General features: G+C 29.2%; 2 protein-coding genes across 3 annotated transcripts in view; one reads left to right on the forward strand and one right to left on the reverse strand.

Moving 5' to 3' along the window:
- The window catches only part of LOC111632369 (regulation of nuclear pre-mRNA domain-containing protein 1B-like), a 30,982-nt gene extending 17,694 nt beyond the window's left edge, over positions 1-13,288 (forward strand). Inside the window, exons 4-8 of one of the 2 annotated variants that reach the window (XM_023376781.1) lie at positions 4,954-5,057; positions 7,958-8,084; positions 10,212-10,280; positions 11,856-12,031; positions 12,109-13,288. In XM_023376781.1, coding sequence (XP_023232549.1) covers positions 4,954-5,057; positions 7,958-8,084; positions 10,212-10,280; positions 11,856-12,031; positions 12,109-12,258 — 626 coding nt within the window. In that variant the 3' untranslated portion in view covers positions 12,259-13,288. The remainder of the gene's footprint in view (positions 1-4,953; positions 5,058-7,957; positions 8,085-10,211; positions 10,281-11,855; positions 12,032-12,108) is intronic. The other variant, XM_023376782.1, reaches the window with a different exon arrangement.
- A 1,867-nt stretch (positions 13,289-15,155) lies between these two features.
- Positions 15,156-23,295, reverse strand: LOC111632376 (putative sodium-coupled neutral amino acid transporter 7). Its single transcript, XM_023376788.1, has 8 exons — positions 22,888-23,295; positions 18,600-18,721; positions 18,314-18,512; positions 17,592-17,727; positions 17,375-17,525; positions 17,047-17,309; positions 16,774-16,973; positions 15,156-15,496 (listed from the first exon to the last, which is right to left on the reverse strand). The coding sequence occupies exons 1-8, from the start codon at positions 23,108-23,110 to the stop codon at positions 15,309-15,311; spliced, it is 1,482 nt and encodes a 493-aa protein (XP_023232556.1). The 5' UTR covers positions 23,111-23,295; the 3' UTR covers positions 15,156-15,308.
- Positions 23,296-24,661: the final 1,366 nt, after the last annotated feature.

Genomic DNA, 24,661 nt, shown 5'->3' on the forward strand with positions numbered 1-24,661 from the left:
TCATGACTAATTACTACTGCTTGAAAAATATGAAGATTCTTTTTAACCAATGTAGTTGTAATGAACTTAATTGCATGTTCTCATACTATCTTTATATAATTTAGTTTCAAAGAATAAATCGCCACCTTAAACAGCAATATAATTTCAAACTCTAATGTTTTTGGCCATAGTCAGGATTTCTTTAATATCAAATTACGAAACATTCAACTGTTGTTTTAAGAAATTTTAAATATAAATTTTGAAATAATAGTCAAAAGTTCTATAATTTGATATTGAAGAATTGATGATGGTCTTATAATCAAGCAGTAGCAGCTTAGAATATAAACTTAACCAAAAATATTTTAGTTTGAAATTATATTGCAGTTTAAGGTGATAATTTATTCTTCAGAACTTAGTTAATTGCTGTTTATTTTTCTAATTTGTTATCAAAGTATTCATCTTCAGAATGTTGAGCATAAATATATGTAAAGTAATAGTTAATCCAACAGTAAATGTCAACTGAAAGAATATTTTTTGCATTTTCCTGTATGATGCTTTATCTGTGTGTATATTTCACAAATATACTGAGTTAATAGAGAGGTTGAGGCGCACGTTTTAAACGTGTAAACGTGTACGTGTGACGTTCGGCGCCGCTTTCCCGTAAGCCTAAAAGTTTGACAATGGTGTTTGGATAGTCGGTGGAATCACGCTCGACATTCCAAACATCATCGTCAAACATAATCTATGTTTATTGCAGGGGTGCACAACCTGCGGCCCGCGGGCCACATACGGCCCCTTATCAATGTTTATGCGCCCCGCGGACGGTACAGGCCAAATCCCTTCTTTCGAAGTTTCTAAGTGTAGAACTTTTCCCTTTCACAAAGTCATTAGCACCCAACTGTTTTATAACTTTCCCTGAAGTGAGAAATGGGGGGTTGTTCTATAAATAAGTCTATTTCTAGCTAACACTTTCTGGTTTAGATATCGAATATTCTAAGTCTAATACATAGTATTATAACGATTTTTTTGAAGAATCAAATAAAATAAAATGATGTTAGAACGTCATTTCCGATGTTATCAGGAAGTTTCTATTTTGGCGGGAAATCTTCAATTTTATGCTTCGGAAAACTTGCCTATTCGTCTAAATAGCGTCAAATAACAAAAATAAGTGAAAATAGCGCTGAAAAACCATGAAAATAACGATTTTTTAGCATTTGTTTACATTCTAGATTCTGATTGGTATAGTCGAATTTGAATCAATCTTTTCTGAAAAGACGCTTATTCGTCAACCTAATGTCATTCAAACTAGAAAAAAACTAACCAGAGTTCAAAAAGGAATGTACAAAAAGCTATAAAACCAATAATTTACAACAATATCTCTCCATAGACAAAGAATAGAAAAAAAATTTTTCACATCAAATTTATTATTATTAAGTTGGACCAAGAAAATTAATACTGTAGTTGGAATAGAGTCATTACGACTAAAAGGAAGCCATTTGCATTAAAATATTTTGGATTTAATAATTATTACAAACCGCGTCAAGCCATAAACTTGTCAACAAAGAGGGTTGTAAAATGATTCCGTGTAGCTAGAAAGCTGCGGTTTTTTTTGTTTGAAAGAAAACAGATATATTTAGGTTATTTAAGTAGTAAATTAATTGGAACTTTTTATTTACTTTTATTTTTACATTCTTTTTTTCGTAAATTTAAAATTAAATTATTATTTTTAATTTTTATTTTATTTGAAATTTAACAGTCGTAAACTGTGATATATTTAGGACAGAAAAAAAAAAACAGATTGATTCTAGCGCCAATTTGAAACGAGATATCGCAATTTTAATAATTATATTTAAAATATTCAGATTTTCCACTGCACTGTGTTAATCACTTTTGATTCATTTCTGAACACGGGGGTAAAACTGACGGGCCATAAATATAATTTAGGTAAGAATGGTAACCACATTTATGATGGATTAGTGTCCTGCACCTGGCATGTTGACGATCTGACTCACAAATTCTGAGAAATGGTGGAGACGCCCGGACAGGGGTCAAACAAATTAAGACCTGCCTGGCCACGTGTGCGTAATAGTCTTCTGTCCCCGCCTCTTTAGTCTTTGGTCAGAGTGGATACAGAACAAAGCACGTGGTAGTCTAGCTTGCCTTATCTCAAACATGATTTGTTGCGGGCCTCAGAATTTTCGGCACAATGAGACATTGTTTTGCAGAGTGAACAGTATGGCGCCGGGCATTAAACGCAAGGTCAATCGCGAGAATCATCAGTTTCAAGAAGTGGAAGTGTGGACTAACAAGTACTGTTTTGTGCAACAGAACAACAGCATTATTTGCCTTTTGTGCAATGGAACAATAGCAGTGCCAAAAGAATTCAACCTGAAGCGACATCATGAAAGCCAACACAAGGATTTCCTTCTGCAAGGTACGGAACGCAAACGGAAAATCGAATCGTTACGACGATCACTAATCAGCCAACAAAATGTGTTCAAGAAACAATCTGGAGAATTGGATGCGGCTGTTGAAGCCAGCCTAGAAATATCTGCTTTAATAGCCAAGAATGGGAAACCTTTCACAGATGGCGATATGATAAAAAAGTGTCTTATCATCGCAAGTGAGATGTGTCCTGAGAAGACAGTGTTTTCAAACAATCAGTCTTAACCACATGACGATACAACAAAGAATCTCGCAAATTGCATCAGACATTTCTGGCCAACTTAATATTTTAGTTGCAAACTGTGCTTATTTTTCTTTGGCTGTGGAAGAATCCACTGACATATCATCAACAGCACAAGTGATTGTGTTTATTAGAAGTGTTTCACTAGATTTTATTGTGAATGAAGAATTTCTTGGCATGGCATCACTTTCTGGACATACAACTGGTGCTGACTTATTTACTAGTTTATTGAGCGTTTGCAACAAATCAGCACTGGACTTTGACAAGCTATCCAGCATTGCCACTGATGGAGCACCATCTATGGTTGGATGTGAGAATGGCATGGTCACCTTGCTGAAAAACCACCTTGGGGACAGGCAAAAGGAGTTAGTCCAGTATCATTGCATAATTCACCAACAGCAACTTTGTGCAAAGAAGCTGGGATTTGAACGTCTGCTGAAAGATGTCTATGATACTGTGAACTTAATCCGCCGTCATGGACTCAACCATCGACTCTTCACATCATTTCTTGAAGAAATAGATGCTGATTATGCTGACCTGCCCACGTATACTGAAGTTCGTTGGCTGAGCAAGGCAACAGTCCTCAAGAGATTTGTGGAGCTATTGGGGCCTATTATCACTTTCCTCAAAGAACGGGGGAACACTACAAGGAATTTGGAGGGACAAAGATGGCAGTGTGATTTAGCTTTCCTTGCTGACATTACTGCTTATCTAAACGACCTTAATTTGAGATTGCAGGGAAAGATGCAACTTGTTTCTCAGTTGACAAGTAACATCAATGCATTTATGACCAAACTATCACTTTTCAAGTCCCACATGCAATCAGAGAACTTTACACACTTTCCACATTGCAAGGCCATGAAAGAGAAATACCCACATATGAAGATGGATTACTCTGACCAAGTTAACACCCTCCTTACATCATTCAATGAGAGGTTTGGTGAATTCCAGAAATACAAGATCTACCTGCAACTTTTTTCAACTTCATTTGATGTGAAAGTGGAAGATGCCCCTCCAGATGTCCAACTTGAGTTGATAGACATCCAGTGCAGTGATGAATTGAAATCACAGTTCAAAAATTCTAATCTCCTCACATTCTACAAAGAACTGCCAGATAAATCATTTCCAAAACTGAAAGACAATGCTCGATTTTGTGCAAGCATGTTTGGCAGTACCTATGTATGCGAACAAGTGTTTTCGCTTATGAATTTAAACAAGTGCAAAACACGGAACAGGTTAACCAAAGAGAATTTGGAAAATCTGGTTGTTTCAACATCTGCCACTACACCAGACATCAAGAAGATTGCTGCCAGCATCCAATCTCAGCCATCGCATTAATCGCTTGGAGGTCCAGCCCCGAGTCAGTAAACTTAACCCTAATTTGGCCCTTCTTCACAAAAGGTTGTGCATCCCTGTTTATTGCTTTAATTTAATGATCATAATGGATGAAATCTGAAATCATAATGTGTAGATCATGGAAAATCTTATGGAATGGATACAGTTTCTACAAATATGAAAAATATAAAAGCATTATATTTTAGTGTTCTTTGTAAAACAACTAAATTTAGATATTGGTTTTTACAGATTAAAAGTAATCACTGAATTTTTACTTTTATTAATGATTTGTGTTGAGACAATATTGATTAAATATATCATTGAATGTGTTAGATTTAAATTATAATTGCTGAGTTTTGAACATCTAAAAATTTAAGTTTTTGAAAGTATCCAGTGAATTTTCACTCTTAATCTATCTCATTGTTTTAAATGTTATGAACTATTTAATACATATTTTCACAGTTTACATTAAAAAGTTTGTGAAAGTTGTATTAATAAATTATTTTAAAGATATAAACATTTATAAATCTGATTTTTTAGATTAATGCCAAATGATTGCTGGATTACATTGGGCTATATTAATACTATTATACTACTACTACTACTAATACTACTACTACTTAATATAATACTATTATATTAAGCTATATTAATGCTACTAATTACTAATTAAATATCAAGTAATTTGCCTGGAGGTAGGTATTAGGCAATTTAGAACATTCTGGAAGAAAAGAATTGGCCCAAAGTGTTACCTAATTACTTGATATTTACTTAGTAATTAGTAACATTAATGTAGTCCAATGTAATCAGGCAGGCATTTGACATTAATTATTTTAGAGATGTTTTTTAGTGGATTCTGCTCTCAAACTTTCAGTATTAATATTATAGATATTTTAATTTATAATATTTTTAATGAATTGTTGGTCAATAAGAGAATTTATTAATTCATATAGAACCAGAACCACTTCCCAAAAAAAGAAAAGTAGAGTTACCAGTTGTGACTAGTCGAGATGATGAAATTCAAAGCCCAAGATCACCTCCTGGAGAACCACCTGATGTGAGTTTAAATTTTATTTGTAAAATTTACATGAAATATTAATACATTAAATTGAAATAAATTATTAATAGCTATTTCTTGCCAATAATATTTTTCTTATTTCAATACACTTAATCTATTATTATCATGCTTAATTTGAATTACAGTATTTTTGACAAATAGAATATCAATAGTTTCAAGTAGAAGAATTATTTATATTCCTCTCATAAAAGCTTTAATACTCTTTCATAAAAGTTTTTTAATTTTACAAAAACATATTCTTTTATCTTATAGATATCAAATTTTGCTGGTCATTTTCTAGTATATTATATAATTCAAGCTTAAAATACTATACCTTAGTGTATCATTATTATAGCAAACTTTAATGAATTTTATTTTGAGGAACTCTTCTTTCCACATTCAAACAGGAGGAAATTTTTTGTAAACTGATTTAAAAATTGATACATTCAAATCAGTTCAAATTATTTTGTTTCTGAAATCAAATGAATGAATCTTGATTATTTAAGTGATGCCATAAACAACAAAATAAAAAGAAAAGTTTGAGTTTATTCACAGCATAAAAATACAGTATTCATTATTTTAGATTAATATTTTATTCCTTTAAAATAATTTTCACTGGTAGACTTTTAATTTTTATACATTATTAATAAAACTCATAATTAAAATGTTATATTGAATAAATAGCTTGTTTTAGCAGAAATATAAATAAAAAGTTCTGTTTAATAGAATATTTTCATTTGATGTCTAAATAACCATAAGATATATACAATTGAATAACCTTTAAGGTAAGTATATATCGGGGCTGCGGTGTCGGTAAAAAATACTCAACTCCGACTCCCGACTCCAGCAAAATTAAATATCAAGTCACTTTATGGGGGGCCGAGGCGCTCATAGGGAGTACCCTATTCTGAATCAGAGTTCAGAATAGCCGTTTACCCAAATACTTTTATAGTTAGTATTTTTAATATTTAACTTACATTAATATTTATTTGTATACAAAAATTAAATTTTAACAAATATATTTATTCGACAGCATTTTCACTTCAATTTCACCTTTTCAGAAGAGTTAGTCCAACTAAAAAGTGTGCTATCTAGCTAGCTACTTCAGCCACCTTGTTTAGAAAAGAAAAATATGTACTCTGATCAATTAGCCTAGCTTATTCAGAAAAATAGAGTATTTATTTAGAGCAGGGATATTAAAGGAATAATTCAAAAATATTCTAATTCAATTGGGTCAAATTAATTTAACTAATAAACACAAATACTACAAAGAATACTACATATTTAATAAATTAAATTGATGCATTTTGTATTTAAAAGGAATGAATTATAACAAAATACAAAAATATTTTTAAAAATTAATAAATATATAATAAATTTTCTTTCATTTAAATAAAAAAACTAAAGTAAATGTTGGAGTTGACACATTTTTTTCTGACTCTGACTCCACAGCCCTGTACACCATGTCCACAGCACAGTATATATAGCAATAATCTATTGTTAAATGGCATTTATACATTTAATTATTGTGACATAAATTTTATATACTAAAATTTTTATTACATGACTAAACACAAAATCTTATTATTATTTTTTTTGTCTTATTTTACTCACATTAAACAAATTAATAAAAATTTAGAAAATAAAATATATAATAAGCTAAAATTAGCAATATTTGCCAGATATAATCAGTCACTTTTATAACTATTTAAAAGGGATTTTTTGGATGAATAAACTGAAATGTTATGTCCTTTCAATTGGACTCTCACTTGAGTTCAAGAATTACTCACAAGACAACCCACTGTAATTGATTTTGAACAGTCCAAAATATTGGTGGAAGCTCTATTGTGGATTGTACCTTTACTGAAGAGGATCGGTGAGAATTCTGATCCAAAATGTATTTAAATGAAATATCTGAGAATGAATTGTCTTCTCAGTAATTCTTGAACTCAGGTGAGTGTCGGATTTGAAGGACTTAACATTTCAGTTTATTCATCCAAAAAACCACTTTTAATTAATTAATTAAGTGGTTATAAAAGTGACTGATAAAATACATAACCATACTGGTCACTCATGGTGCCAACTGGAGATGACTTTAGGTGTCCACAGCTCTCATTGACTCTCAGCTGATTTATGCTTCTACCAGCCATGAGTGACCAGTCTGTTTACAATATAAATTAGTTAATTAATTAATAGCTCTGAAAGTGAAGATCAGACAAAAATCTGGGTAGCATAACTGGCAATGCATCTGTATAGTAAGCTTGAATTGTAGGGCAATCCATTATCACCATACCTATTTATCTATGTCACAAATCATAAAATTAAACAGTTTACCAGAGAGGAGGATAGTTTCATAGTGGAAAATCAAATAATTCACAATCAAATATGCAAATGATGTGGTTCTAAATTTCTCTGATTAAAATTACATCTCACTCTGAGCCTATTCTTTTCTTCCAGAAAATTCTAAACTTAAATTAAAAAATTAATTTATTTCAATTTATTAAATGACTATCACAAGATGTCAGTCTAATCACCTACCTCTAGCCAAATTGTTTTATACCTGATTATTAAATTAGCCTCAATACAGCTTTATAAATAATCCAGCAGATTGTTTGGCAATAATAACACTATTATTGAAATAGTCTTAAAATATATTTTATTTAAAATAAAAATAAAAGTTTATATTTAAATAATGTCTGTAGAGTTACTAACAGATACAATAATGACTTTTTAACATTTGTGAAGAAATATTGATCTTACAAAAATTTTATATTCAAAATTATATTTCTTTATAATTATGCTAACCTTATTTTTGATCTCTATAAAATTTCTTTGAAAAATACAATACAAAAAAAAATTTTTAAAGAGTAAAAATTATTCATTTTTCCTGATAAAAACAGCCAGAAGAACTTATAAAGGCTTTACAAGATTTGGAAAATTCTGCTTCTACAGATGCAGCAGTTAGAGAAAAGATTGCCAGTTTACCACCAGAAGTATCAGATTCTTCTCTACTAGGGAAAATACAAGGTAAATGATTTGATTCAACACTAACTATATGTAGTATATACTTTCCTTACAGTCTCATTATATCTTGTTAAATTTGCAATTTGATGGAAATTTAAAATACTCTGATTTTCTGTGGAAAATATACATATGTACAAATAACTCAATATTTTCTGTAAGGAAGTAACTTGGAATTATATTTTTTGAAATTTACAACATTTAGATCAAATAAACTAGTGTTATCATAGTACATTGAAATTGCTGTGTTGATTAAAGTTTTGTAACCTATTTTTCTTTATAAAGTACTAACCAACTTGATTTGTATCTAAAAAACTTATTATTAGTAATAAAAAATGATTGTTATTATCTTGAGATTAAAGCCAATGGTAAACATCAACAAACTGGAAAAATCTGTAAAAACTTAAGATAAAAATTTCTGGATTTGTTGTAGATTTATTTAAAATAAATTAATAATTTCTTTACTCCGATATTTAAATCCTTAATGAATTATATAATCTCTGTCTAGTCTATGACAGTCATATGTACAAAGTATGAAAATCAATATGTAAGATTTGTTTTAAACTTAATCTGTTCAGTTTATATATACAGATGACTAAAACAATTAAATTAAAATTGAAACTTTCTTTAATCTATAAAAGAAGAAAAAATCATTTTAATTTCGAATTTTTTATGATGTCGGTAGTACTACTTATGGGAGCCAGTCAGTCTCCTTATCTTTCTGTACAGTTCTGTGGATATAACTGCTCTTGTCATTAATCTCCTAAAGTAAGTCAAAGTGGAAATGTAAACAAACAAAAGGGTGCAAAAATCTTTTATTTTGAGAAGAAAAAGATGTGATTATATATTTTTTACTAGTTAGCTACTGCTTCATCATTTAAAAAGTTTAAAATATTTGCACCAAAGAAAAACATTAATTTTATAAAAAAAATTTAAAAATCTATATATGTTCAAAAATAATTTTTCAATGTTAAAAAACGATGGTAACCCTTTTAAAATTTATTTTATTATTATTTTTCTTATAGTTATTTGTTTCATTTTAGTGAATTAGTCTTTACAGATTGTTCTGTATTGCCTCTATATTGTAAAAGAAGGAAATAAATGGACATGTTAAAAGTATTATGGATTAAATTTATTAACTAAAAACAAAATCATTGCTTTACTGTAGTATAATAACAACATCACAGAATAAAGATATTCATATAATAGCATTTTTATTTATTGATAGGATACAAATATAATCAAACCTTGATTTAGTACCCTTCTAAATAGTGTCACCCTTGTAAAGTATCAATGAATATTTGTGAATGAATCTTCTTCATAAACACTAAAGAAATCTTCAACATATGTGAATTTCTACATATATAATTTTGTATTATAAGTGACATTGTTATTATCAGTTGCATGTCTTTCAAAATCTGTAACGGTAACTTACTATATAACTCTTATTGAATAATCTGAAGTACAACAGTTTAATGCAACACTTGATATTAGTGCCAGTTTCAGAGATGAACAAATGATGCTGCTAAATTGAGGTTTGAATATATAACTTCATACATGAAATGCTGTCTCCTACATTAGTGCAATCAAAAATATTTCAAGAATCAGCTAATGCAACAAATATTGCATTAATTGATTGTTACTAAATGAAAGATTTTAATTGAAAATTGAAATTCTATCATAATAAATATAAAATGAATTTATTGCAATGCCAAATACAATGGAATACAGATAAATTACTTATAAATCATTCAGCATGATATATTCTAAATTCAACCTAGAAATTGGGAATAATCAATTGTATAAATCCTAATAAATCATAAATTGTCATGTTCTTATTTGTACAATTTCAAATTATATAACTTAAAAGTTATAAACTGCTTCTAAGTTACAATTCTATTGATAGTAAGTCAGATAGAAAATCCATACAGTCAGTTACTAGTCATAGATGAGTTTTTTTTTTCCGACTTATAGGAAAAGAGAAATTATTAATTAGTTAAAAAGTATTATTAATTATATGTAATGTAGATTATTAATAAAAGAAAAAAAATTATCTCGAGTTCATTATATTAGAAGAAATGTGTAATTTTATTACAAAGTTTTCTAAATCGACATCAAACTATTATTCTCCAGGCAACCAAGTTGATTTTCAAGTTTGTGAAGACCGAGGTTACAGTCTAAGCGATCAACCGAAAATAACAAGTAATTCTCAAAAAAAAGAAAAAAAATTTTATGCGTTGCAATCTAATGGGTATTTTAACTAAAATGAATAATTGCATTTCATTGTATCCTTACGAAATTAATTTTAATTAAAATATGTCATTAAATATTAATCCAATTTTATAAAAATTCTAAAACACACACATGATTTCTAAATCATAAATGTAACTTTAGTGAAAACCCCGTTTTTTTCTTAACTTCATTAAAATAAGACAGATCTGTACGAAATCACTCTGGTTTTCACTTTCATTCTCAGGAACAAATGAAATAGTATTGACCTTCTGTTTTAGGTTGGTTTCCTAACATAAAGAAATGATGAAAGTTATATTTACAAAAAAAATAAATCATCTTTCAGCATAGTCATCAGGCATTACACATTCACATAATGATGAAGACAGTTTATTCCATAGTATAATTTCTGGTATGCTTCTTAGTAACATTTTTAATGATCTATTTATGGATGATGTACCATACCTTATCATGTTATCCTTGGAAATGAAATGAGCCCACCAGTAGCCAAGCAGATAAAATCACCAAACACTGGTAGTTGGTCATGGGTTCATACCTGAACAATAAGTGACTGCATGGCACTTTCTGGGTTTTCTTCACATTTATACCTAGAGAGCATTTTCCTATATAAAGTACTCCTGGGAGGCACACACTTGACAGACTGCCCAAGTGTTGCATTGACTTGTTCCATCATCAGTCAGTCCTATCCTGGAAATGAAATTGAATTTATACAGATTTGTCTTAAATTTTACCGAAGTGTAAACTTTATCATTTTTCTCTGTGTTGAATTCTTGTAAAAACCAGATTGAAAAATTACATATTTTAAGTAAATTATTTTCTAACATGTATATCTGAAAATTATTAAGTCAGAATTTTAAGACTTCTACATAAAAAAGTTAAATTCATGAAATTAATTAATGAAATTTTTAAAAAAATGACAAAATTTAGTAGATTTTTTTCTGAAATTTGATCTAAATATTTTATTTGATTCCTTCAAATGAAAGGTAGACTGAGATATCCAGTGCAAGTATGAGATTTATTGTACATGTAAGGATTTACACAATACACTTGTTGCAGGAAATATGCAGTACAAGTGTACTGCATATTTTACAAAATGTCTACATGCTGTGCCTTTCTTACATGGGAACCAGACTACAGCTCTTTGAGTGTGCTTCAATGTATCCATGAGCAGCCTGACTTCACATGTCTCAAATGACACTGAACAACTCATTTATTCATTCATAGGTACAGACAGATACATCCCCTCCACTTGTACAGTGGGCACCACTGTACAAGTGGAGGAGATGTACAGTACAGTACCTACTTTCTAACATTATTGTCAGTGTTGCAACTACAGTCTACATTTCATTTGAAAGAATCAAATAATTCAAAATGAGTTGAGCTACTAGTAGTAATATACTCTTCAACTAAAAGTAAATTAGTATTTATAAACATTTGAAATGCAAAACATTTATATTATATATATATATTTAATTTAATTTAATTATTTTAATAAACTTTATTATATAATTCATAACTTTCTTACAGATAAAGAAACGGCTGAAAAGCTTTCAAAACAGGTAGACGAAGCTTGTTCTTTACTGGCTGATTATAACAGTCGTCTTTCTCAGGAATTAGAAGATCGTAAAAAGGTTTCCAAACTACTAAGTGATTTTACACATTCTCAGAAGGAAATATTAGCACAAATTGAACAAAAATTAGAGGTACTATAAAATGTTAAAAATGAAATTGTGAGTATTATTGTCGATAATCTTTAATCTGCATATTTATTTTAATTTAGGAATATCGCGATAAATTAAGGAGGGTAACTCAAGTGCGAAATGAACTGAAATCACACCTACAGAATCTTCCAGATCTTACTCTCCTACCCAGTGTAACGGGCGGTCTAGCGCCTCTCCCTTCTGCGGGAGATCTTTTTAGTCAGCGGTGAAATCTGTTAAGCCTGTGTTTGCACACAGTAAAAATAAGAATATGTATATCGTATATGATTTATTATATACACGATAAATAGTTTTGTATAACAAGCAATGTCGTGACTAGCTATATTTGCAAATAACTGATATATAGCTTGTACAAATTGCCCTCACTCCAGCACAATGCTGCTATAAATTGCTTCTTCAACAGTCTTTCAGATATTAAGTGAAAGATTATCTTTTGATATTGTACATAGAAATTTCAAGCATATTTTTTTCTCCTGAATTCTCTAGGTTTAAAATTTCAGTCTGATCCATCATGGTAAAACTGTATATGCTTTTCTTTACATGCAGACTATTGTTTCTTTAATAAAATAAAAGAAAAATAAATCGAGAGATTTGTTTCATATTTTTAAATTTGAATGAAATGGATAAAAAAAATATCTGTTCAAAAATTATAAATTTAACACACTACAGCTTCTTCAGACATTTTTCTGAAAGAAAAACTAGTGAATTACATGTTATGTGGTGAAAGTTTAATACAGGGTATTCATTAAGTTTTAATTAATGGAGGGAAAAATTGAATGGATTATTTTAAAATAGCTGACTTTAAACTCTTCACACATTAGAACAATTCCTATGTTACTGTAAATAAAATTCCTGGTTTTGCCATTTTAAAATGCATCGTATGAATAAAATTAAATTTTGTACGACATTTCACAAAAGTTTAAATTCTTCTCCAGCAAAATGAAATATTTTATCAATTATTGCAAAAATAAAAAAAATTAACAGTAATTAATTTTTGTAAAAGTTTTAAGTGTGAATGCAGATGACGAATGAATGTCATTTTATTTCAAATCCAAAGTGCTGGAATTGGAAGAAATGGATAAAAATGAGACCCTCCATTATCAAATTTTGCAAGTACAAAAGATTTCAAGAGAGATATCTTCAATTATATATTATTATTAGATTGATTGGAATGTTATATTGTAATTTTAAAGTTGTATTTTGTGAAACTTTATTTGATTTTAATTTTTTTTTTTTATGGATACAATCATGTTTAATTTATGAATTTATATGTATTTTTATTTTAAAAATAATTTAATAATTATTAATGTCTGTAGTTTGAGCATTTTGTGTTTTCTTTTTATATTTTGTAATTTATAACATTATTGTCAAAATGTTCTTCCCAAAAAAAGTATGCAAATTTAATGTTGTGTGTGAGTACTTGAATCCATAGAAGAAAATCCAAAATGTCAATTCTTTCCCATTAAAATCACAGTGTGATGTGTGTTGAGTTTGAAATAATTTGCAACAGTAAGTAGTATTAATTATAAAAAGTAAAATTTATTGATCATTTAATTTTAAATTTTATGTACATAGAATTCTGTTTATGTAGTATTAATAATAATAATACTGTTATGATGTTTAAATCACTCAAGTTGATGAATGTTTTTTATTTCTTTAATACAAAATTATAAAAAGTAAAAATGAAGTTGATGAATGTGTGAAAATTTCTGTTCTTTACAATTATGAGAATGAATCCTGCAACATTCCTCTAAGAATAGGAATAATTAGTGACATAATTTAATTGTATCCATATCCTTGTGTTTGATATTTTCTATTAATGACTGAGTGAAAACCAGTCCGAAAATAAGAGAACCTACAAATAAAAACGTACCCGAAATTGCAATTAAGACTTTGGTTTTTGGTAAAATGATAATGTCATCTTTCTTTAACGCCAATTGCAAGAGACATAATCCTGTAAAATAAGAGTAATAAATAAAAAAACTTTTAAGTAGAAGAATATGTATTATGTAAGTGAACTGAAAAGTCTTTGCATTGAGTTCTTGTTTCACTTTCATATAAAAACTACTATTTTCTTTTTTATTTTAACTTTCTCTGCCCTGTGGACACTAAGAGGANATCTTCAGAAAAATAAGATGAAAACATTTTTGATTTTGTATATGACATAAAATACAAATTAAAACATGCAGAAAATTTTACATATAAATTATTCCAAACTGTTTTTAAAATATTCCTTATTTACAACACAGTTTGTTAAAGTTTAAGAGAATTTTTATATAAATTGTTGATTAAAGACATACATTTTCAGTATTGAGGTTACTAAAATAATGTTTGTTAATTAATATATTGTAAAGATATTTAAAAAATGATTCTTGCAAAGTCATTTAAGCATTATAACTCTTTTAAAATATATTTCTTGTAGATATGACTTTTGTTTTGATATATACTGTACTTTGATATCAGATATTGCCTAAGCTTGAGATTTTTACAGATTATATATAAATGCGTATGTATATATAATATAATATATCCTTATACCTATGAATTTACATCATTATATGATAAATTTATACATAAAAGTATAAATTAAATCAATCAAATGAAACTTGCCATTTTCTTCAGGTGGGATGTCAACAGTTTCACTTTTGATGAATTCACTGACACTGGATCGTCCCGAATCGATAACAGTCCTCAATCTAACCATCCACCCCCCATCAGAAGTTTGATTTACGGATAAAGGATGAGGTAAAGAGTAGGAATCGTTTAAACTACTATTGTTCCTACTCCTGTTCCTACTCCTTACTTCAACAGTAGTATCGTCTAAAAGCGACATTTTTAAATTAAATTAACCAAAAAAAACACCTTTAAAAAGTATAGAAAGTTGATCTATTGTAATCTATCGATAACAAATCGAGCACATGTTCCCCTTTAAACATCACATGATCCATCGCTTGTGACGTCACAAAAGGGTAAATGCTCGAGAATTCAAAAAAATTAATCTATTGCACCGCACTACTTTAGTAACGTCGCGTGTTGTAGTTACTCCATTTTTTCGTGTATTTTTATATAAACTATTAATAATAATAATAATAATAATAATACTGTTATGATGTTTAAATCACTCAAGTTGATGAATGTTTTTTATTTCTTTAATACAAAATTATAAAAAGTAAAAATGAAGTTGATGAATGTGTGAAAATTTCTGTTCTTTACAATTATGAGAATGAATCCTGCAACATTCCTCTAAGAATAGGAATAATTAGTGACATAATTTAATTGTATCCATATCCTTGTGTTTGATATTTTCTATTAATGACTGAGTGAAAACCAGTCCGAAAATAAGAGAACCTACAAATAAAAACGTACCCGAAATTGCAATTAAGACTTTGGTTTTTGGTAAAATGATAATGTCATCTTTCTTTAACGCCAATTGCAAGAGACATAATCCTGTAAAATAAGAGTAATAAATAAAAAAACTTTTAAGTAGAAGAATATGTATTATGTAAGTGAACTGAAAAGTCTTTGCATTGAGTTCTTGTTTCACTTTCATATAAAAACTACTATTTTCTTTTTTATTTTAACTTTCTCTGCCCTGTGGACACTAAGAGGATCATTTTAGCAAGTCTATTACCAATTCAGCCACACGCAATATCACAGTTGGATGGTTAGGGATGGGCCTAATATATCCTGATGAATAACCCCCAAAAGACTTATCGGAGTTTTTTGACCTGTCCAGATTTGATCCCAGGTCCCCAGAACAGTGGGCTACCAAATTAGCCATTCAGTCATCCAGCTGTTGAATATTTGGTGGACCTACAAGTAGGTAAACTCAAATACTACCATTTCCCTTAGTAATAATCCTGCATGTGTGTAATGAGCGGTTAGTCTACTAGCAGATGAGAAGATTACTATTCAGTGTCTAATTCTTGACATGATCCTGTTTATTTATTTGTTTATGCTGCTTGTAGAACTCATTTGGCTGGTTACAGAATCATAGATAAATAGGTCTTCAGTTCATCATCCATTTTGAATCTATTTCACTGAATATATTGAGAGGAGCATTAGCAAAGCCTAGTCTATGTGGTTTATAAAATTGGTTCAATCAATTTTGATTAAACTTTGCCATTTTCCACTAATTACAATGAGGAATCCAAAAATGTAATAAAAAATGGCACTCCATGACTTTGTTTTTAAGATATAAGGTTGTAGCAAGAGCATGTGCAATGAAGTCATGTCCTAGGGTTGCTATCATGTCTCTATGCGCTTATTGATTTGATTTCATTCTCAAAATTTGATGGTCCAACTTTGCCATTTTCCATTAATTGCAGTAAGAAATCAAAACTGTAATAAGGGTCCATGACTTTCATTTTTGATATACGGTGGAGTCAAAATGAAAATGTCTGTGCTTCCTGATGTGACTGAGCACACTTAACAGAATTTTTGGGTTAAAAATAAAAACAGCATTGCATGTGGCTAACAGAAAATAGGCATGAAGAACAAACAAAACACAAGAACAAAGCAATTGATGGTGATTGCTTTGTTCTTGGATCGCATTGCCTGTGATGGCAAGTATAATGATTGCTTCTTCCTTCCTGGTTCCATCTCAATTCCATCACAATCAACAAGTCATGCAATGTCCTAGCATATTCTATTGACATATCATAGTGTTCTATTTACAAGATGCAAAGACTTTTTGATCACTAATAATTTCTTTAACAACTTACCTGGAAATATAAATATAAAAACTGCTGCTAGACTTCCCAAATACTGAATTACTACACCTATATTAGGTATAACCGCTGCTAAGAACACACTTGTAACAAACCATACCATAGCTATGATGATTCTTCTCAATCGTTCAAAACGCATCCCAGTCTCGATTGATATTTTCCTCAATTCAAGATACAAGTCATCAATTGCAACTCTAGAAAATAAAAGATAGTTTTATCATTCTTTATCTTAAATTGTTTATTTTCGAAAGGGAAGATTATATTAACCTGCCGCAAAATAACAATATTGGATATGTTGTATAAGTTTTGATTGCAAGTGCTATCAAACCTACAAGCACTACAGGATCTGTAGCATCGTAAGACTCTAAAATATCACTGGTGACTAGAGAACCAAATGTAAGGTAACCATAAGTTGCAGCTACTGTATATGTGAGAACACATATGGCCATTGCAACGATTACTGTTCTTAAAAATACACCAACACGTCTGTTTTTAAGGCACGAATATACTGGAACACAACTTACATGACACTGAAAATGTAAAATATCTTTCATACTTGGACTAGTATGTTTCACAAGTTACAAAATTTAAATACCTGATAACCGAAACATATGACAGGAATGACTAAAAACACATCCGTCCAAGCATCAGGTTTCGATTTGACGGGACCAGACTCATGTTTTCCTTCATAGAATTTGTAAATGACCAGAAATTCCACATACATTATTGATAACACTCCAAATGAACTGGAAAATAATATATTTTGAGAGAATAGAAAAAAAATGAAATACATTTTTTTATACAATACTTACCTTGCATATTTTAAAAAGTCTATTCTTTTAGGAAAACAAAATGGAAGGATCAATACAACAGAACTGACAATCATTGTAAAGTTTCTAGTCATATACCAATAATGACAAAAGCTGGAACCATACCACGAAGCTAATACTGCAGAAAAAAACAAATTGTAAATAACTTATATAGAAACAAAACTGAATTTGGTTTGGATAGCTGAGGCAGTCATCAGCTTGGTCAAATCAGGGCCCCTTCTAGGAATCCTAGATTGAAGACCAAGTCAGAGCCTCTGAAATTTTAATGGATAGTTTAATCCAGATACATCCCTCAACACCCAACCACTCATTGTAGATCTGGCCAAATCTATCTTGGGCATAATAATAAGTCCTATTAGTGCCTCTAGGGCATAGTAAGTTAAAAATATAATTAGACATTTTTTTAAATATTAATTAAGTCAGAGCAATATATGTTTATCTATAGAAAAAAAAAGAGCTCTCGATATAACTGTTCTGATTACATGTTTTGAGGTCATATAAAATTCACTATCATAAAATGTTATCTATATTATAACTCCATTTTGTACTTTATCTGTGAAAATCACCAATGTTTTCAGATTCTATCAAAAGTTTAATTTGTTTAGGAATGATAGCTAACATTTAACTGATTTTAGGGCCTGTGTACATTATATTAAAATTTAAAAATCAAATAATGATTATATTTTTGTAACAAATTCATTTACCTCTTTCAAATTGATCTCCAATTATTATCAAGAATGTTATACAAGTTCCGTAACAGTACAGAGCGACAGCTGCAGCACACAGCCTCCGGGCAATTTTGCCGCACATTCCAGAAACGACGTCTTGATAAGTGGCACATTTGTTCTCGTCCGAACAGTATGCCAAAATCACTAAAGCTGCTATAACAAATGTTAAAAGAACCTACAGAAAAAAAACTTTTATATAATTAAAAATAAAGATTTTTTTTTAATTTTAATACTGCATTCGTGTTTTAAAGACAACACTTCCCGTCTGCACTATGCAGGCGACGACAATTCCTCCCGCCTGATCGAAAGCCTGAGGAAAGTTTAACAGACCAGCTCCGAGAGCAGCATTGACAACAAGAAACACTGCAGCATACCAGCTGATACCTGAAAAGTCAATACATTTTCCATCACATAAGATTAATTTATTTATAATACATATGTATTATTGAAAAATCAAAATGCGATGCTAGATAGAAGATTCTGAGTATATTTTAAAAATTTAGAAACTACAGTAAAGCATTATTCATCTCTTAAATATTTTATTACAAGATACATATTTCTAGTTCTCTTCCATTATAAGAACAAAAATGATAATATAGAAAACACTTTACTATTGTTTTATTCATACAAATATTGACATTGTTTATTGAAATTTGTATTGAATGTAAACAAATTAATTGTATGTTAAATTTGAAATTTGACAGTAGCTTTGGTTCTAATAGTGTTTAATTATATTAATACTTTCCAAGCGTAACTGCTTCATTCTTGGAAGTACATTTGATTACGTTTCAGTCATAATTAAGTAATTTTCAAAAAAATAAAATCTTATTTCAAATTACTTAAATCTTTATCTTTAATAAATTTAACTAATAAAAAAAAGCAACAAGTGAAATTTAGAAAATATTGAACTTGGAAATTTTTTATTCTTTTGTAAATATTGTATAAATTGTTATGTAAATATTTAAAATATCTCTTAGTAGATTAATACCTCAATGTGCTTTTCATTATTAAATATTGCTTTTTATCTTAAAGAATTACACTTTTTACCTGTCATTATTCTTATTTCTTAAATTGTGGACTGGCTCATGGCCAAGGCAGTAAAGGCATAAGCTTGCCATTCTGCAAAACCCAGGATCAAATCTGGGCAGTTGAAAAGCCCTGGGAAATTTTGAGGGGGCCTGTTCTGGATATGTTAAGTTCTATCCCTCGCCACCCTGTTGTCTCTATTGTAGGCCTAGCCAACTCCATAATGTGCATGATTAAAAGGCCCTACTAGAACCCACAGGGCAAAAAAATATTTAATAAAGTAAATTTCAACAAAATTGTAAATTTTTTCTACTCTGTAAGTACTAAGAAGGCTTTCTTCATGCTATTAATAGGTTTAACCTGGCCTGTAATGAAGCAGTTGTATGGTAAAGATGGGAGCCTTCATATCCATCCACAAAATCTTTGAGGATTGAACCTGGATCCTTCAGAGAAGCAAATAGCACTTTTACTGCCTTAGTCATCTGGCCATTGATTGAATCACTTCTTTAGCTTATTGTTACATTGAAAAATCTTTATATTAATTTTATTATACAGTATACAATTAAAGAAATTCTTTCTACATTACTATATTTTGTTTTACTAAACAAGATTTAACTGAAAAGTTATATAAATACAAATTCTTACATAAAATAAAAATGTATTAATTATGTGTTAATTTAATCTGACTTATTAACAAGATATTATTATTAAATATGAAAAATTTGATTATTAAACAGTAATCAAATTTTTCATATTTAATAATAATATCATAAATATACATAAAATTTCTCAAATGCTTATAAAATAAAGTGAGACTGCAGATCTGGAAAGCTTGAAAGAATGATTAACCTTAAAAAAATTACAAAATGAGTGAGCATTTGTAGATTAATTACAAAATGTAGCATTTGTAGATTAATTAATGTGTCTTGAATTGTTTTTAAAGGTAACTCCACACATTTGGTATTTACCGACTGCTGAATAATTGCCTATTCATCCCATTGATTAGGCACAATATCCTGATAAGGAATGGGAAATGACAAATACCAAATTTTAGTCATAAATAAATCACCCACACTACTTGGTATTGGACAAATGTCGAGCAGACATTTGGCAAATACAGAATATGTGGAGTTGGCTTATGATGTATTTAAATTATATATAAATATGAGATTTCTGCAGTCCTGTTTTGTGATTTGTGAAAGATGTGATTTAGCTGGTTTTGCTAACTGGGACAAGTAGAATATTTAATTTCTAAATGTTTTACATGTCCAAGCTATCAGACAGAACAGTTAGCATGTTCTTTTCATTTCCAGTAAAATATATCTTTTAATGGCATCCTTAATCTTAGAAAGAACTAAATTTGATTTACATATTATAAGAAGATATAGACTGCAAGCATTTCCTGTCTGCATAAAATTTTAAATTTGGATGAATAGATCATCCAAGCTTAATAAAAGATATGATTTGGTTCCCACAACAAGAACATAATTCACAGTTTCTTTTTTGACCTGAGCAGTTTTTTATGAGGGCATTTATGATTATATGCTAATATTTCCATGCTGTTTATTATATATTTGTCCATTTTATATATCTAAACATAAACAAATAAAAATTGAGATACAAAGTTTATTATCAGTAATTCAACTAAAGAAATTTATATTTTATTTATGATTAACAATTCCTTATTTAGCATATAAGAATAAAATTACTGTAAATTAATAATTTAAATTTTCTACAACTCTTATATCTATAATGTATAAAAAAAAAAAAAGAGATTTCCCATCATGTTGGCTTCAGATAAAAGATTTTTTTTCTAATTGTAAGAATGAATATATCTAAACAGTAATATTATAATAAATAAAAGAACTATTCAATTAAGGAATAAATAAATAAGCTATGAAAGGTAACGTTCTTAAAATTATAGGTCTATAATTTTTTTCAAATTGCAGCCCAATAATATCAAATCATTAATAGCAACACTAATGATCCAATAGAATTATGACTATTGAAGCAGATTCTGCCTAATAATTTTGTAAATATATAAAAGAAAAATAAATAATGTAGTTGAATTCATCATTAAATAATGCTTCTTATGAGTAATTTAATTCATATCATTTTTAACAGTAGTTTGAATAGCAACATATGTTCTCAAATTTTTCAACATTCAAATTACATAAATAAACCTAAAATACTTTAACTTTTATTATTTAAAGCTTCTTAGATTATATTCTATTTTAAAGATTGAACATGAGAAATCAAACTTTTTAAATCTGTAAACATATGTTGCACTTTTTGACAAGGAAGAATGTCTGTTTCTTTATATTTATAGTAGTTTAAATGTGAAATATTAATAGTATCATCTTCAGGAACACAATTTATCAAATTATTATTATTATAAGGAATGAGATTTATGGCATCATTTTTATAATCAAAAATCTTATTAAGTATGAAACTATATTGCTAAGGCAGTAAAGGCCACTACAGCAGACCCAAGTTTGTCTAGATTGGCTCAAAAATTTTCATGGGATGGGTTGATCTAAATCAGTGATTTTCAAAGTTATTTGAACCATGGATCAATTAAACAGATAAACCACAAACACCTATGCCTCCATACACTTTTTATCCTGGAAATATAACCTTATATGCATCCCATAATATTTTGTGTATCCAGTAACTTAATGTAAGAGATATGCAATGCATGAAAATGTTCCTTCCTCTGACTAAAGAGCATAGATTTGCAGTTTGGATTATTGATTAGAAGACCACCACTATGCTAGATATTTTGAGTCTGAATAAACCAACAGTGAGCATGATTAAAAGACCCTCAGTAGATCACAGAACAGAAAGAATTAAAATATGTATGAAAAACAATGTTAAAGAATTGATAACTGTAATTTAGTAATTAAAGTAAATAAATTTAATATATTTCTGAGATTAATTTTATAAATTTCTTATGAAAACTTTTTAAATAATTAAAATACTTTATTAGATTTGGAATAAATTACATAAAAAGAGTGCAAACATCAAATCTCATCTTCAGAAAAATAAGATGAAAACATTTTTGATTTTGTATATGACATAAAATACAAATTAAAACATGCAGAAAATTTTACATATAAATTATTCCAAACTGTTTTTAAAATATTCCTTATTTACAACACAGTTTGTTAAAGTTTAAGAGAATTTTTATATAAATTGTTGATTAAAGACATACATTTTCAGTATTGAGGTTACTAAAATAATGTTTGTTAATTAATATATTGTAAAGATATTTAAAAAATGATTCTTGCAAAGTCATTTAAGCATTATAACTCTTTTAAAATATATTTCTTGTAGATATGACTTTTGTTTTGATATATACTGTACTTTGATATCAGATATTGCCTAAGCTTGAGATTTTTACAGATTATATATAAATGCGTATGTATATATAATATAATATATCCTTATACCTATGAATTTACATCATTATATGATAAATTTATACATAAAAGTATAAATTAAATCAATCAAATGAAACTTGCCATTTTCTTCAGGTGGGATGTCAACAGTTTCACTTTTGATGAATTCACTGACACTGGATCGTCCCGAATCGATAACAGTCCTCAATCTAACCATCCACCCCCCATCAGAAGTTTGATTTACGGATAAAGGATGAGGTAAAGAGTAGGAATCGTTTAAACTACTATTGTTCCTACTCCTGTTCCTACTCCTTACTTCAACAGTAGTATCGTCTAAAAGCGACATTTTTAAATTAAATTAACCAAAAAAAACACCTTTAAAAAGTATAGAAAGTTGATCTATTGTAATCTATCGATAACAAATCGAGCACATGTTCCCCTTTAAACATCACATGATCCATCGCTTGTGACGTCACAAAAGGGTAAATGCTCGAGAATTCAAAAAAATTAATCTATTGCACCGCACTACTTTAGTAACGTCGCGTGTTGTAGTTACTCCATTTTTTCGTGTATTTTTATATAAACTATTAATAATAATAATAATAATAATAGTTACTTATATTATTTTTTTTTTATCAATCATAAATTATCTAATTTCGACATTTATTTTTTGGGAATTTTGCCATTATTTATTTGGCAAGAAGTATTTTTCGAAGGTTCTTTATATTTATCCTTGAGAAAAAATGGTAAATATACGTAAGTAGATAACGTTTATGTTTTGCTTACGCATCTTTTAAATTTCGTCATTGACCAGATATCCTTGATAGATCGTGAACTTTGACAATTTGTTGTGAATGATACATTACATTAATGATGACAAATCAATAAATAAATTCTGTTAATTAATGAGTTTTGTCGATAGTATTCGTAATTCTATTCGATTTTGTTCTATTATCCATATGGGTGCTTCTAAATGAAAACAGCTAAGTAAGCAAACCAATAGCATAATCCGTTTCGTATGAAACGGGCTATATTATTGGTTTGTTTACTTAGCTGCTTGCTACTTAGAAGCACTCTACGTGTGATATTTTGCAGAATTCTAACTTTATCAATTTTCCTTTGGTACTTTTAAGTGTCCATTTATATTATGAGATCGTCCATAAATTATGTAACGCTACTTTTAACACTTTTTAACTTCACCCACTCTCTGTAACGCTCCATAAAGTTACCGCAAATTCCCCATCCCCAAAACTATGTAACGCATATGCTCGATCAAAATCCTTCTTTATTATATAATGTTCTGGTTCTTATAGTTCCATCTTGATGTTTGGTCTATTACCAGTGACCGAGTGGATAAAAACCCGTCGAACACTGGTAGTAGTTGATCGTGGGTTCGGGAGTTTTCTGGGCTTTCTTTCCGTGTTAGTAAATAGGAACTTTTCCCATAGAAAGTCCTCCTGGGAGCCTGTCTCCCTTGGCATATCGCCTATAGTTACTTTGCTGTATCTTGTCACTCCATTCAACTTCATCTTGGTTTTTGGAAATTACATGGACTAAAAGTTATTAAAAGGCAACATTATATGGGCTTTTTATATATAAAATATATTACAAGATTTATTTATAAAGTAATTAACATATTAAAACGCGCTTCTCAAGATTTTCAAAGCTTGAATTTGTAATTGTATGGCGTGGCGTGAGGACTATATGGTCATTACGGGTAAGTCTGATCTTCAATAGGATCGGATAATATGAGGGAGCAATACAGAATGACTCTCTCATCTGAATTATCCATGAAGATCCAGATCGGATACGTGGGCGATCTGCCGAGGGAGGTTCCTTTTTATGGAAAATTAGCCCCTATTTAGGTGTTACAAACGTGAAGATGCGTTGGCGAGGT

Source organism: Centruroides sculpturatus, unplaced genomic scaffold (assembly GCF_000671375.1).
Source record: "Centruroides sculpturatus isolate CEXI.00-Female unplaced genomic scaffold, Cexi_2.0 scaffold769, whole genome shotgun sequence".
Lineage (NCBI taxonomy): Eukaryota > Metazoa > Arthropoda > Arachnida > Scorpiones > Buthidae > Centruroides > Centruroides sculpturatus.